Genomic DNA, 16084 nt, shown 5'->3' on the forward strand with positions numbered 1-16084 from the left:
CTGCAGGAGAAGAAAGGCCAGGGAAGCCCGGGATGTTCCATGGAGTGCTCCAAGCGTGGTGCTGGGCTGAGCAGTGACAGCAGGCCCAGCCCAGTTGGGGATGGCTGCTGGTACCTTCAGGCTTTTGCGGAAGCGGCCACGGGCGGGTTCCTGCTCTTGTGTCCGGTCCAGGGCTGCATCTGGCAAAGAACAAGCGCAGCCAGAGCTGAGGGGCTGCGGGAGAGGCCGGAGAACACAGCCCAGCCCTGCACTCCCCAGGCAGGGAGAGCCCCAGAATGCCCCAGGGGATGGAGCACGGCCACGGCGGGGTGTCTGCCCGGCCCCTCCTCCATCCTGTCCATGGGCCTGTCCCCAGGGGATGGGATGGGATGGGATGGGATGGGATGGGATGGGATGGGATGGGATGGGATGGGATGGGATGGGATGGGGCCAAGCTGACTGCAGCCATCAGCCCTGTGGCTCAGCTCTGCCACTCACCATCCTGCAGTGTCTGGAACTGCTTCGCTTCTTCATGCTGTTGTGCTGGGTCAGCTCCAGGGTGTTTCTTTTTTTTCCCCCTAATAACTTTGAACACACTGAGAAATCTGTCTGCCATGCCAGAGTCTGGACTTGAGGGCACCTTGAAGGAAGATGGAAGGGTGAAGTTCTGAGTCAACAAGTCGTGTAGTTGTGCCTTGAAGGCATCTGAGGCAGAGAAACCTCAGGACGGCTGCAGGACAGCAAGTCCTGCACTCTGGTCTTGAGGGCTCCTGCCACAATGACAGGAGACTCCTCGTAAGGCTTGTGGTCACCAATTCCCTCAGTCTGGCCTCGCAGGCACCTGCAAAAGAAAAGCCTCGGGAAGGCCACGGGCTGCCAAGTCCCACAGTCCTGCCACGAGGTCACCTGCAGGAATAACGCCTCGGAAAAGCTCCGGGTCAGACACGAACAAGCGCGCTGTGCGAGGGCTCCTCACGGCACCGCTCTGTCCTGTCCCGTCCCGTCGCCTGCTCCGAGCACTGTGGCGTGCTCTTGTCACCGCCAGCTCCTATGTCACCACGTGTCACAAAGGGAGGGCCCTTGGACACCCTGGCCTGTTCCATGACACGGTGACCGTGCTGCAGCGTGTCACAAAGGGCCCTTGCACACACTGCCACCTGCCCTGGGGCCACCCCCAGCCCCACCCAAAGTGGCCCAGGCTGGAAGGAATCCCTGGCCCCAAGTGTCTAAGAATGCCCAACAGGATCTTTAGGAACAACTCAAACCATCAGCAAACCCTGCCGTGTTCTGTGGGATCAAGTAGCTCCAAAATTTGCAAACTTCTCAAATTAATAGCGATTGCCGGAGAATGTGAATGATTTGGAAGTTTGTTCCTACCTAAAAGCAGCAACTCATTTGCCTTAACACATTCCATTGGAAGTCCCTTTTGAAACATAGCACTATACAGAGGCAAAAAGAAGGCCATTCTTTGGTGTGCAAATGGTTTTCGATGAAGGGATGATAATATCGTAATTCTCTTAAGGAATAAAAGCTCTCAAGGAATGAAAGTCCACTCAGTGGTACAAAAGTAGCCCAGACAAATGAGTAGATGGACAAAGGGCTCGTCCTCCCCCAGTACAGATATCTAAGTGGCCAATAAAGTACAGCTCTCCCATCTTGTTCCTTGCAGGAGAATCAGGACCATGAAGAGAAATAGTCACAGATATTCCTTCTGGCCTCCATAAGCAAAGCTGTGCCAAACCACAGATGCTGCCTTCAAGCTGACTCAAATTCCAGCCTAGACCTCTCACCTTGCAGACAACTCCTTCCCCAACACGCTCCCCAACACCAACCCCCTGCAAACACCCGCAGAGAAGCCCTCAACAGCCTGCCAGGACTGTCCCCACTCCTCTGAAGAGCTTTCCCACCCTCCAGCAGACCCCCTGGTTCCCTGTACGTGCTGTGGGATGGCACTCGGGAGCATCCGCTCCAACGCCTTCCCTGGCAGCAAGCTCAGGCTGCCAGGCCTATGGATCCTGGCTCATCCTTCCCACCGAGCCTTCCTGTGCACGGCTGCTCCATTGGCACATCTGCGCTCAACTCGGACTTCTCCACTCAGCCAGGGCTGCTGGGAAAGGATGGAGAGCAGCCTGGCAAGCTCTTTCTCCAGCTCCCTCTTCCCTCTCGGGGGAGGTAGAACATTCCAGAGGAAAGCAACTGGTGCCGCAAGGAGTGGGTGGCATCAGGCAGCTCTGGGGAGGCCCCTCAGGACTGCAGTATCCTGAGGGAACACTGTTGGCCATCCCCTGCGTGTATCTGCAAAAGCTTAAAGTCAGCTGCCTCAGCTTCCAGGGCCTCTCTTGGCCAGCATCCTGACGTGGATTCAGAACTGCTGCCAGGCACTGCTGGGACCCAGCGGGACAGGACCGGCTGTCTCGTGTCCACGTAGCACCCCTGACACAGCCAGGGCCGTCCCGAAAGCAGACAGACGCTCCCGTGTCAGCAGAGAGGAGCAAGGAGCACTGGGCTCCTCTCAGGGTATCTCAGCTGGGCTCGCTCCACAACCCGCCCCCATTTTAAGGCCTGCTGATGCCCAGCTGCCAGAAATGCCTACCTTGTGCTCTCCAAGATGCACAGGGAGAGCCAATGAGCAGGACACTTGGGGAGGCAAACCTTCCAAACCTTTCTGAGGCCAGGGACACACCAAGATCAGCCAAGACTCTCCACGCTGCCTGGCCCACCCAGCCCAGCTCTGGGCTGGTCCTGGGCCACAGCAGCTCCCACCAAGCAGGAGGCAAATGCGTATTGCCGAGAGTCGAAACACAGCTGTCTTGGTTTGGAAAGACAGGTGTCTGCTAAGGAAGGCGGGAGCCTCCCCTGAAATGGAAATTGTAGACCTCTTCCCTCTGAATTGTTAGAAGTTTGAAATTAAGGGGGGCTCTTGGGCAAAAATATGGGAGCAGGAATAACAGTTCTTTACTAGGGAAGAAATTAAAAGATAAAATAAACAATGCAGTGAACTAAAACAACAGGAACAGAGTCAGAATACAACCTGACACCCTGTTGGTCAGGTTGTTGGTAGCAGTGCAATTGGAATTGTGGCTGCAGTCCTCCTGGAGTGTCAGGTGTGGTTCTGTTGGAGTAGTGATCTTGTAGAAAAGGGTGCAGTCTTCCTCTGAAGAGGCAGTGGAAGAGGCAGCTGTTCCTCTGGGAAAATCCAGCGCAAAAAAGCTGTGCTCCTGGGCCAGAATTTCAAGCCTATATTTGCAGGTAGGAATGCTTGGCTCCTCCCTCTGGCCAGAGCCTCTCCCAATGGGAAGTTAGAGTTCTTATCAGTCATGCAGTGACACTCAATGGCCCCTTATCAGCAGATGTCTCCCCATAAGGAAGGATTGATTGTGGAAGAGATAAGGAACAAGTGCCCACTTAACACAAGACAACACAAGACAATTTGCCTTACAGATGGCAAATAGAATACATCTTGCTTTTTCCAGTATGGGACAACAGCAGCCAGGGAAGATGTGAAATGTGAGTGTGTAAAGGCCTTTGAATTCACAGCTCCCAGAGAGAGCTTTGCTGCTCACAGCAGGACAGAGATGGTTCTGCTCACACCTCTGTCCAAAGGGGGGTAACACATCCTGCTGCAGGTGCTTGGGTTGTTCTCTGCAGCTCCAGGTGGATGCCAAAGCTGCTCTTCACAGCCTTCTTCCTGCCCCTCTGCCAAGTGCAATGAGCCTTCAAGGACTGAAAGGAGCACAGAGAGCCAAAGGGGGACACTTGCAGCTGCCTCACTGGGAGCTCCCTGGGGAAGCACTTTCCTTGAGAAGCAAGCCCCCTTCCTCCAAAGGCGGTTCCCTAAATGTGCAGCTTTTCCGGGGAACACCAACACAGCCTTAAGAAATGTTGGCAAGGCTGAAGGAGTTCAGGTCCTTTCAGGACAGGCACTCCAGCTCTAGCTCATATTCCCCCAAGTGCTTTTCCAGATGAAGGTTCAGACCTACAGCCCCAGGCCCTCTACCAATAGAAGCTGCTCACTGCCTCTTTGTGCCGGATCAGTCCGTGTCTCACAAACGGGATGGGACCCTGACTGGTTGCAGACTTAGGATTTATTATCTGTCTGTATCATACAAGCAAAAAGTAAGAGACACAGGAAAATAACAACATCCATGCAAACACAGATCAGAGGCAAGATGGCAGCCCATGCAAAGCCTTTTTCTACATATTCTTTGAATCAATAGCAGAAAAGAAAAGGTGTAAATGCATTATACTCTAACCAGTTACAAAAGGACCCATGTGGGTTTAACGTTAACAAAAGGACTTCTATGAACCACAAACAATACACAATTATTCACTCTTTAAGATGGAAACTTTTTCTATCTTTGCAAGGCATATATCTAGGACTTCTCACATCTTGAGCTATCAATAAGTTCTTGTTCTTTCTTGTTCCTCGTGATAAATATCAATGTATTCACTTGGTTCTTAACTTCCTAGCTTTCTCATGAGAAGGTTTATAAATTTCCCAGCCTTTCTCAGCTTTAGAAAGTGTCTTTTACCTTTTTATATTCCTACAGATGTGGACTTGGGGATGCCAGTGCTCCCCAGGGCATTTCTGTGCGCCTTGGAAAACATTGAGTGACTTTTCCAAACAGTTTATAATCTGTGGGTTTGGCATTTGTCTGTTTCACTTGGATGGCATGAGCCTGCTCTGCTTGGCACCGTGCCTTTGTTAAACAGCTGAGGCAAAGGTTAGTGCTAATTTGACAGGGTTTGGGATTGGGTCCAAGACAAAAATGGTTGTGTGTGGCTTGGTGTTACTTGAAGAGTTGGGAGCTCCTGGTTTTTGGATGCCAGGTACCTCTAGAACCTGTTCAAAGAGAAGTGTTTGCCATGCGTGAAGCTTGTCAACTCCCCCCAGCGTAACCCAGTCTGAGAGAGCAGATCTGGCTCTGGGGTTGTTACCAATAACCTTTTATTTTCAGTGCTAAATCTATGCCAGAGGCAAGGGATGTGTTTTTGTCTCCATGGCTGCCTTGCCCTGCTTTTCTTTGGGAATGTGATGGGCAAAAAAGTGAAGAGATTAGATGACTTTGCTCCTTCTCCCTTCTTTCTCCTGCTGGAATTTTTTCCTCCATTGCAGGGCTTAGGAACCTCCTTGCAGAGGCAAGAAAGCCAATCCATAGGGGGGTGCTCTTGGGGATGTATGGGGCACATCCTGATTCATTGATGCTGGAGGCTCTACTGATCCTGTCTGGCATCTTCCCTGGCTGAGTGAAAGCCTTGCAGTCTTTGGGGATCACACCAGCAGCAGGAACCCTGCAGTGCTCTGGCTGGTTCAGGACAGAGCTGGATTTTCCCTTACTGTCTTAAGAATTACACACAGCCTCTGTCCCAGCACTTTGAAAATGTAAGTGACAACCACACCTGCTCCAGCAGATGCCTGGGACTTACCTGGTAATGCAGATGGCTTTTGCCACGGTCTTTTTCATAGAATTACAGAATCATTAAGCTTGGAAAAGACCTCTGCAATCACCAAGTCCAACCATTAACCCAGCACTGTAAAGCCCACCACTAACCCATGTCCCTAAGCACCACATCCACATGTTAATTCCCATTAATTGTGCAAGATGCACTGCAGGAGATTGGAAAAACTGGGCACAAACAGCAAATGTGAATTGTCTTATTAGCCAGTTACTTTTGTTTTGTGGGTATATTATCGATTGGATACATGTTGGACCTGTTTCCTTTAATCCCATTAATTTGTGGTCTCAGCTGCTTTGTGTGGGAGTCTGAACTGCTCCATTAGAAGGAGTGTGTTAAATGGGATGAATTAGCCAGCTTTTAATACAGCTCGTCACCTGCTTTGTCCTGCCTGGCAGCCAGCGGGTCTCTCTTCCTCCTGCCAGCCACTGTTTCCAGTCCATCGTAGCCATTGGCCCCTTGGAGACCTGGCTTCAGCAGGCTGAGGGATCCGTAGCTCCGGGGGGGATTCCAGAGGGTGGCATCTCCCCATCTTGTTTCAAGCAAGGGGATGTTTCAGGAGTGACCCCTCCTTCCCATGAGGTTTCCTGTGTTGTAAATGAGCTGGGATATGGTTAAAATGTTGGGTTTTCCCTTCCAAGTCAAAAAGTGACTGGGAATAGTCTCTGTACCCTTGGTGGTTGCATAGGCCTGGAGTCCTCTACCTGGAAGTGCTTGGGTTTCTCTTGGGATTGCTCCCAGTCCCGATGCCTCTTGGCAGTTTGAGAGAGGATGAGTTCAGAGACCTGTTTGAAGGAGGAGAGCCACAGGAATAACATGGCCCCTGGCTGTGGATGGTGAGGACTGGGCTGGATATGACCACCAGCTGCTCCACACCACCAGTCCTTTGGTGGCAGACAACATCTCTTTGAGTTTCCTCCCCTCTCTCCATGCTCCAGACCTTCTCCCCAGGTCAGGTGTGTCCCATGGGAGACAGCTTCTGGAGGATTTTTGAGCTCAGCTCTGCAAAAATGGACTGCTCTGTGTTTGAGAGAAGGGGAAGTGAGCACCTTTGGTGGGAGATTAAAAGCCCCTTGCTAAGATCAGTGGGAGAGGTGAAGAAATTTTGCTGGAAAGCACAAAATGGGTATTTCCTGCTGGATTCTGAAAGCCACAGCAGCTCTCCCCAGCTTTCCCTGCAGATACTGCTGGTGGATGCTGTGGGAGAGAGCTGGAGACCAGATGCTCTCAGGATGTGCATGCTCTCAAAAAGTTCTGTGCCCTTTTAGAGCTTTATTTTGGAAGAACTTGCTTCTTTTTGAAATCCCCTGCCAGCCTGCCTCATTTCAATGCTTTCGAGAGGAGTCAACCCTTCAAAAGAAATAACATTTTAAATGAGAATCAGTGTTTCATTTTGAAACTATTACACTCCATGAAGTGCAAATTGAAGCCATGTGGTCTCGATGGGATTTTTTTTCCTTGAGCATCACTCGGCTATCATGTGAGGAGGCTTTTTGCTTGGTGTCTCCAAGCAAAGATTCTGTTGAATCTCGTCTTTCCCAACCTTTCCCAGAGGTCTCACATCCCCTGAGCAGGCTGGTCTGACAGCACAGGATGGAAAAGAGCAGAAGCCACGGCTGATGGATAAGGTGGAGATGCTGCCTGAGCATCTCCAAGGAGTACTGAAGGTTTGAGGGAACAAGAAGTATCCCAGCTCTGCCAGCGATGGAGATGGAGGCTGACTCTGCTCCAGAGCACCCTCTCCACTGCTATTTGTGTCACCTTGTGCAAGACCTGCAGCTAGTTACCCTAACCCTACTGTATCCATACCTTGGTTGATGAAAGCCTCCACGGGTGGGTACTTGTTGACACTCGGGCTCCGGGTGTAAATACATCCCAGGGATGCTTTGATTCCAAATTAGTTTTGAATTCAAGCATGCCAATCCATCACATTTGCTGCAAAGCAAAATGTCCCAGATCAGCAGTTGCACATGAAACTGCTTTAGATTCCAAATTTGGTTTTGAACTTAGTGTTACCAGGGAAGAAACCAAACAAACCTTCAAAACATTTCAGTGGTGAAGTGAGAGCTTCTGCCAGGGAGAAAATTAAATGTATGGTCAGACTTGGGATGGTTTGAGGTTCTTCCTCATATCCAGCTTTCAGAGGATCTTTTCCCTTTGGATCCAGCACCATCTGACAGCCGGGGCTGAAATGGGGCAGGCAGTGCTCTCTGCTGGGATGTGAATTACACGGGGGGTGTGAGCTCAGTCGGTCCTCAGGGAGCTGCATGAGCTGCTGGTGGTGGTGGCAGATGTGGGGTGGCTCCTACACAGGAGCTGCTTTGAGCTTTTCTGTGATTTTCCTTTTTTTTGTGTGAGCTGGCACAAAGACATGTCTTGAAAATCATCCTTTTGCTGGCAGGTGAGCTTGGATTGAGTTTTTTCAATGATAATCAGCAGATAAAGGATCATGCTGGAGATTTGCCTGGGAGCCCCTGTCCTCATTCCTGTTCCCTGAACAACTGGTTCTGTGGGAGTCCTGTGATGCTTGAGGTCCCACAAGCAGGGCAGCAGGAGGTTTCATGCTGGCTGCACCCAGGGGTGTTGCCTTGAAGGCATCCAGTGCTGAAGCATGAGGCAGCTCCTGAATCAGCCTAGGGAGGTCATGGCAGCAAGTCCTGGGAGCTGAGAGCTCTCAGGTGTCACTGGGAGTACCATGGCCGCCAGCTCTTGATCTGCTTCCAGGCAGCCAAAGGTGGAAGGGAGAAAACAAGTATGGGTGCTTTGATGGCATCTGAGGTGCTTTGGGAAGCTTTGTTTCTGTCATTCTCTAACCCTGAAGGGCAGCGGAGCAGACAGAGCACCCCAGTGGGGTGGCTTGGAGCCAACTCCAGCTCTGCCAGGCTCTAACCAGAAGCCTCCTGGCTGTGTTGGGTGGTGTTCTCCAGCCTGGGCAGCAGAGAAGCACTCAGCCCCCCTCTGTCCGTTGCATCTCTGCCTCACACCCTGGCAGGAGTGAGGTTTCCCAGAAATGAGATCAAGCAGGGGAAAGAATCTCTTGGAGGAAGCCTCAGGCAAGCTGGGCATGGCTCTGTAAGTGGGCTCTGTGCCAGTTCCCACTGATGGTCACACCTTCCTCCACACTGCGCTGGGTCCACGGCATCCAGTAGCTGCATGAGCAGCCCTGGGGTGGGAAGGAGAAGTGGGAGGCTCCTGCCTTGCCTCTTCCACACTGATTTCTTGCCTTCTCACTTGCAGCTACAGCTCCAAACGTTGGCAGCTGCATGGATCAGCCCAGACCCCCAGGAGGGGACAGATGGACAGAGCCGCAGGGTGACAGGGAGCTGTTTCCTGAGGGGGAGCTACTGCTGCAGGTATGGTGCTGTGGCTTGGTCATTTGGGGTCTCCCCAAGCTGCTCTGGAGCTTGTGGTCGCATCTGTGGAGCGGGAGGAGACCCTGCCTTGCCCAGAGCTGCTTCACTGTGATTCCTGCAGGCAATGAGTTCCTGGGGACAGAGACCAGTGGCACTGCCTGGCTGGGATGGGTCCAGATCCCCATTCCCACCATTCCCTCTCATCCCACAGCAATTTGCTGCCCCTTTGATTATATTACATCTCATGGACGTAAGCTCCATCCCAACCAAGAGGTTCAGGGATGTCATATGGTGGTGTAAGGATTGATCCCTGAGTAGTTCCCAAGGTGCTGGCTTGGTTCATTATCTTTAGCAAAGGCTAAGAGGAGAATGTTGAGAGCTGTGGGACAAAACATCCCCCAGGAACTCCTTGCCTTACCTGGGGCATTGTGTGAACTCTGGAGGGATGAGTTCACAGCCTGCCTAGGATGGGAAAAGCCCAGCTTCAGTTTGTAGGTTTTGGGGGAGAAAAGAAGAGCACTTGGATGTTGGGCAACAGTGGTGGACAAAACCAGTGGGAAATGAGAGCTATGCTTTGTAGAAAGGCCACGTGTGTCTCATGAAACAGCTGACAGTGAAGCTCGGAGCACGAGGGCCTGGTGAATCAGCCTCCCACAGTGCTGCTGCTTTGGGCTGCCATCTATAAATGTCAGCTGGAAGGGCCTGGCATGGAAGGTCACATAGAAAGGCTGACTGCTGAACAAGCATCTGGGCACATCAGCTGAGGAACATGCTTACTGGGGCTGCAGGACGAGTCTGTGCAAGACCTTCAATCATTCTGTGTTCTTGGCATCTCCCATGCCTGGCCTTTCACAGAATCCCAGAATGGTTTGGGTGTGAAGGGACCTTAAAGGTCATCTTGTGATGAGCTGCCATGGGCACAGACACCTTGCACTATCCCAGGTTGCTCCAAGCCCCATCCAGCCTGGCCTTAGTCACTTCCAGGGATCCAGGGGAACCACAGCTTCTCTGGGCACCCTGTGCCAGGGCCTCACCACCTTCTCCAGCTCTCCTATAGGCTTTCTGGGCCTTCAGTCCTCTTCTCCCACCTCTCCAAACACCAGCAGATGAATGCTTGGCTCTCTTTAAGCCTGGCTTTGGTTGCTTCAGCCCTGCTCCTGCAGAGCCCTCCAGGCAGCAGGCAGTGTGAGCAGACCCCCAGCAGGAGCCTCCATGTGGGATTTGGGTGAGGCAGTGACTTCTGGGAGCTCAGTGTGACTGTTGGCAGTGAATCTTGGACTACACGAGGTCCCCCATGGTCCCAGCTGTGTGCCAGTGTGATGGTCACAGAGGAGCAGCTGGATACCAGGAGGGAGCCCGTGACTGCCCCAGCCCCAGCATCTCCTGAGCACTCCCCAGGGCTGTGGACTTGGACCATATGATGGCAATTTGTTGAGCCATCACCATCAGAGCATTGGCAGGCTGGGGTGACTGAAGGCATCTGGAAAGCTTATGAGGTGTTACTGCGACAGAAATCTCCCCCGCTGAGCTGCCTGGTGGCTTTTTTTCCTCCCCACAAAGATCATTTTAAGCATATACTGTGATTTGCAGCAATCTCTGACTTGGGATCCCTCAGGGGGCTCCCAAACAGCACACAAAGGGAAGGGACTGGTCCCTCAGCAAGCTGGATCTGTACGCTAAGATTCCATTTCGGGTGTTCTTTCCCTAATTTCTCTCCTTCCATTCACTAATAAATTAAACACATCACAGTGAAGAACAGGGGGCATGAGTTACTATCTAGTGCAGTGCTTTGCTTTTGAGGAAAATCAGCCTGAAATGGACACCAGAATCATAGAATATGCAGAGCTGGAAGGGACCCACAAGAAGTGTCGTGTCCAAAGCACAGCCCTAGGAGAGTGGAGCTATTCCCAGCTGGAAAGGAGGACTCCAGATCCTCCATGAAACCTCTCCCTATCTGGTCCCTCCTGACGCAGGAGCTGCCCTGCAGTGAGAGGGGGTTCCATGGGAGGTTTGGAGAAAGTGGTCAGTCCAGCTTGGATCATTGCTTGTGCTGAGAAGAAGAAACTCCGCAGAAGAGAATCTTGCATGGTTACCAAGTGCTGTCCTTCTTTGTGGGGCTCCTTGTTGAGGAAGAAGGTCCCTTCCTGTCCCTGGATGCTGAAGAAACAGCTGGGGGATTTCATCGTTCAGCAGCGGGATTGAAGCTGGGCAGAGTAAGTTTGGACCGAACTTTTGCTTTCAGGCACTCAATGGATTTGCCATCGCCGTGACTGGAGATGGCTACATCTTCTACATCTCCCCTGCCGTGCGGGACTACTTGGGCTTCCACCAGGTGAGCACCATGTTTTCCTGGCTGGAAACAGATGGATGCAGTCCTGGTGTGGGAAGGAGGTGCAGATGGAGAGCAAAGCTTCCCAAAGGGCAGCAGCTCCTGTGGCAGGGGAAGGAGCTGGAGTTTGCCTGTTCTTTACACTCAGTCCTGCACTTTAGTGCCCAGGAAGGGAAACCTTCTGCCATGTCCTCCTCCCGACACCTCTGCCAGGCTGTCCAGGAGCAGACACTATTCTGTTTTGTCATTCCAGTCGGATCTCATCTACCAGAGTGTGTACGAGATGATCCATGCGGGCGACAGGGCCGTCTTCCGCCGCCAGCTGCACAGGACCCCACTGCATGCTGCTGACAGTGAGTGCCAGGGTGATCCCTGCAGGGGTTCACTTGAGCAGCTCTGATCCGTGAGCTCAGGGTGTGCAGCACAGTTTGGAAAGCTTCCTTTTGATTTTCCAGCTTTTCCCCTTGAGCAGCCGCTGCTTGCCAGACGCAGCGCCACGTCCAGCCCCCAGCACCTCCATGCTGAGAAGCAATCCTTGGTGGAGAGGAGCTTCACCTGCCGCTTCCGCTGCCTGCTGGATAACTCCTTGGGATTCTTGGTAATGCTGGGACACCCTTCTGCTCCTCCTGTGCCTGCAGAGTGTTCCCCCAGAGTCACTTGTGTCCCATAGGGATGAGAGCACAGCCAGTTCCCACCACCCTGTTTGCTTCACACCCACATTTTCTAATCCCTGTAAGGCCTTGAATTTCCACCACCATTACAGGGTGCCTGAAGTTCCTTCTTGGGCAGCAAAAGTCAGCAGCAGACAAGTCCCCAGTTGCTCTCTTTGCCATTGCCACACTCCTCCAGCCTCTCTCCATCCTGGAGCTCCAGACCAAAACACTGATCTTCCAGACAAAGCACAAGCTGGACTTCACTCCCATGGCCTGTGATTCCCGGTAAGGCATCTCTCACTTTCCCTGTGGCAAAATCCCTGGTGCTGGACAGAAAACTAGATCTGGTGGGGACAAGGAACACCTGACCCAGCTCCCATGGCCTGATGTTTTTGTCCCTCTACTGCAGGCCCCCAGTAACACAGGGAGCAGGTTAACAGGGCACCAGCACTTCTTGTCTGCTGTGGTTTGCGTGGTTTGTGGAACAGAGGATGCAGCTCAGCCCAGGGCGAGGTTGCACCATCCAGAGTGGGGGTCTGGCCAGTGAGGTGCAACTGTGGGGGATGCATCCCTGGTGTCACTGCACTCCTGTGCTGTTTCCAGGAGGAAGGTTGTCCTGGGATACACAGAAGTGGAGCTGTGCAGAAGAGGGTCCGGATACCAGTTTGTTCATGCGGCTGACATGATGCACTGTGCAGAGCACCATGTGAGAAGTGAGTGCTGGGGGACTGTTGTGGGGGTGTTTGTGGGGTCCCTCAAGGCTCTGGCTGTACTATTGCTCCTTGGTGCTGTCCGTCCCGGGGCTGGAGTAGCTGTGACAAAGGCTCTTCCTCCTGGATGAGCTTGGGCAGCTGGCAGAGAGACAGCACACTGCATCTCCTGCCCCCGTAGCACGGCCACGAGGTGATAGTCAACTTCGTGGCAACTTGCGTGTGTCATTGGTCTGCCTCCGTGGAGGAGCTCTGTCAGTGGCAGTTCTTTTGTGTCCCTGCCCCAGTGATGAAGACAGGGGAGAGCGGGCTGACGGTATTCCGGCTGCTGACCAAGAGGAGCAGCTGGGTGTGGGTGCAGGCCAACGCACGGCTGGTGTACAAACGATGATGCCCAACTGCATCATCGCCCGCCAGCGAGCCCTGTCGTGAGTATTGCTGGCCCCCTTCAGCTGCTCTGGGCTTGGGGGGCTGCCCGAGGCACACAGAGGCCATGAAGGTGGAGGAAAGGGTAGGTGAGGTTGGCACTTTGCAGCATTTGTCCTCCTGTAGTGTGAGTGAAACAGCTCTGAGGAGGTGGTTGTGGACATGCTCTTGCCTGAGAGCAGCAGCCCTTCCCTGAGCCATGCAGACCTCCCTGTGGGCTCCCCAGAGCTCTCTTTAGCCAGCCCAGTCCAGCCCCCTTTTACTCTAGAAAAGCCAGGGCAGGGCTGTGAGTTCCCCTCTTGCTGTCAGAAGGGAGGTTTTGCCTGGCCTGGAGGAGCTGCTCATGCTGTTTCCATCCCTTTTTGCCTCCACACCGAAGGAATGAAGAAGGGGAGGAACATCTCCAGAAGAGAAACTTGCCGCTGCCTTTCAGCTTTGCCACAGGGGAAGCAGTCTTGTGTGGGAATGACCTTCCTGGGTTCTTTGACTCGTTCCAAGCCAAGGAGGAGTTGCAGGTGCAAGCAAACTCCAAGTCAAGTCAGAGCAGCGCTTGGTAGACCCCAGCTCTCTCCTTGGGGCCATGATGAAGCAGGATGCATCCGTATACAATTCCCACGCTGATAACGTGCCTCAGGTCTCCCTGCTAGCTCTCATTCCTGAGCCTGATGGGCTGACTCAGAAGGAGGATGTCAGCAGGGCCAAGGAGGACAGCAACTCCCTCCTGGTGGTCATCGAAACCCTCTTTGAGAAGAGTGAGGTGGATGGAAACGTCTGCCAGACCCTAAAGGTGGACAGCACAGAGCTGCAGCAGTGGGAGGAGGATCTGCTCAGCCTGGGGGTAGAGGAGGAGCCACTAGCTCAGGGGCTTGGCCAGAGGCCGGGCACCAAGGTGACATCCTATATAGAGCAGATGCTCCCCAGGGAGGGTGTTGGAAAGAGCCTGGACTTCCCACACTGCCATGAGGAAAACAGTGCTATGGCTCACTTCCAGCGCTGCTGGGCAGCTGGTTCAGCATTCCCAGCACAGCCCCAGGCAGCGGGCACATGGGGAGGCCAGGGGGCTGTGGGCTCCGTGGGCTCCGTAGCCTCCGTTACCTCTGAGGGCAGCTTTGCCCAGCCAGAGCAGCAGGTCCCGTTTAACCCAGCCGGGCCGGTGGCAGGGACTGTGCTGGCTGTTCCCATCTCCAGCAGCAAATCCTCTGCAGACTTCAGCTGGCAAACCAAGCGTTTCAGGCAGAAGCTACCCCCTCTGGTCCTGTAGATAACACTCTTCCTACTGCTCAGAGCCAGCCTGGGTGCCAGCTGGTGGGCTCAAGCTGCTCACCCCCATTGCACTCAAACACGTTGGTGACTCTGTGGCACAATAAACTCCTCCAGGCAAACCCAGTCAGTTGCCCATCGGAGGCTTTGCTGGCCATAGTTCCAAAACAGCTGGAAGCTGCAGGAGCATACGTGGAGTCCCAGACTCTGCCAGGTGGCAGTCCTGAGAATTCCCCGGGGGCTGGGCTGTGGTGGCCACCCCCCTCCCAGTCTTTTCCTTGCCCTGTCCAGGGCTTGCATCAGTCCCTGTTCTCTGGGGATGGGAAGCTCGATGATGTGGAGGCTGCTCTCCCTGCACCCTTAGAAGCCAGAAGGCTGCCAGGGCATGGCGGCTTCCCCAAACAGCCCCTGGTAGCCCACATAGACCCCAGCTTTTCCTGGGAGGGGGAGCAGGCAGTGCTCCGAGAGGACAAGGGGTTCTCACAGCTGTGGCTCCCACAGGCTGGGGCAGCTCCTCAGAGGAGCCATGGGGCAGGGCCAGTGCACCACAGCGGACTCCTGCTGAACTCCAGCATGGATCCCAGCACCCACGAGATGGACTGCGTTGTGCTGTCCAAGTGCCACTATGGAAACAGCCTTTTTAGGCATGAGAGCAACTTCCTGAGGGATGCTGCTAAAGTATCCCTTCCCCAGCAGCCAGGCACTTTGCTTTGCCCTGCTGAGAACCACCCTGGAGCACCTTCCTCCTCACCGGGCTCGGTTTCAAGGTGCTCAGCAGCTCTCCCTGTGAAGGTGGGTGCAGGAGCACCCCTGTGCTCCGGGCAGGGTCCTGGCTGCCCATCAGTTCCCTTCTCAGCTGGGCAGCCCCTCGGTACCTGTGAGATCCAGGCTCAAGGTGAGGTGCGAGGGCTGCAGAACCTGAGGGGTGTCCGGCTCCTGTGGAGGTCTGCCAGGGGTGCAGCCACACCATCCTTTGTGGGCAGCCTGGTTTGGGGCTCCATGTGAACCAGGAGCCCTGTCTTGAAAAGCCACCAGCAGCTGTGAGCTCTTCTGGTACCCGCCAGGTGCGTCCCATGCTCCCTGGTCTCTCGGGATTTTGTCTTCCAGTGCTTTCAGGCAGTCTAAGATGAAGTGGTTTGGACTTTTTGTTCCATAAGAAGTCTTTCAGGGAGATGCAGCTGTGCCTCTGGGGAGGCTTGTGGGCTTCTGGGCTCCAAGGAAGAACATTGCTTGCTGGCACATCCGTGTGCTTGGGGCAGCCTCTTGCAGATGGAGCTGCTGCCTCAGAGGCAGGTAGCACTGAACTGCTGTTTCTCAACAAAACAGCGTGCTCTTCTCGTCTCCTGTGTTGGACCACCCTTGTCATGTTGCTGTTTAGTCCCCTGCATCATCTCTGCCAGCCTGAGCCTCTTTTCCTCCTGTGCTCTCCATCTCCTCCAGAGATCATCCAAATCCTTTGGAAAAGATGTTACCAAGCACTTCAAGAAGCTCAGCAGCATTGAAGGGTCTCAGTGAGAGGTGGAGTTGGTGGGAGTGGAGGCATCCTGGGGATTTGGGCTCTCCAGCAGCCTCCCAGGGGAGTTTGGGAGAGGTGGGTACCAGGCACTGTGACTTTTCTGGGATGCAGGGTGGGGAAGGTCCAGCCAAGCTCCCCTTGGGTTTGTCACTGGCTTGTCCTTGTTGTCCTCTTCTCTGCTCCACAGTGCCATGGGACAGAGAAGAGTGGGGCTTCCCCCTGTGGTTTTGCCAAAACAGTGAGAAGGAAAGGCAGGGAGGGATGCAGTGACCACTGGCTGCCTCTTCACTTCAGACCCACTTGGTGCCCTTCAAACCATTGTTCTGCAGCCCAGAACAACCACTTTGTTGAATTCTCTTCCTTTTCTAGATACGTAACCTAAGATTTGAATGAATTGGTTT

General features: G+C 53.6%; 1 protein-coding gene across 1 annotated transcript; it reads left to right on the forward strand.

Moving 5' to 3' along the window:
* Nucleotides 1-8666: 8666 nt before the first annotated feature.
* Nucleotides 8667-15155, forward strand: LOC128809941 (uncharacterized; the record flags this gene model as incomplete). Its single annotated transcript, XM_053982373.1, is given in 13 exon segments — nucleotides 8667-8789; nucleotides 11032-11121; nucleotides 11372-11471; nucleotides 11574-11716; nucleotides 11856-11870; nucleotides 11872-12056; nucleotides 12375-12484; nucleotides 12769-12867; nucleotides 12870-12909; nucleotides 13287-13437; nucleotides 13440-14109; nucleotides 14112-15055; nucleotides 15057-15155. Coding segments are annotated over 13 exon segments (2703 nt in total), but the record flags the coding sequence as incomplete, so codon positions are not given.
* Nucleotides 15156-16084: the final 929 nt, after the last annotated feature.

This window comes from Vidua macroura, chromosome 7 (genome assembly GCF_024509145.1).
Source record: "Vidua macroura isolate BioBank_ID:100142 chromosome 7, ASM2450914v1, whole genome shotgun sequence".
Classification (NCBI taxonomy): Eukaryota; Metazoa; Chordata; class Aves; order Passeriformes; family Viduidae; genus Vidua; species Vidua macroura.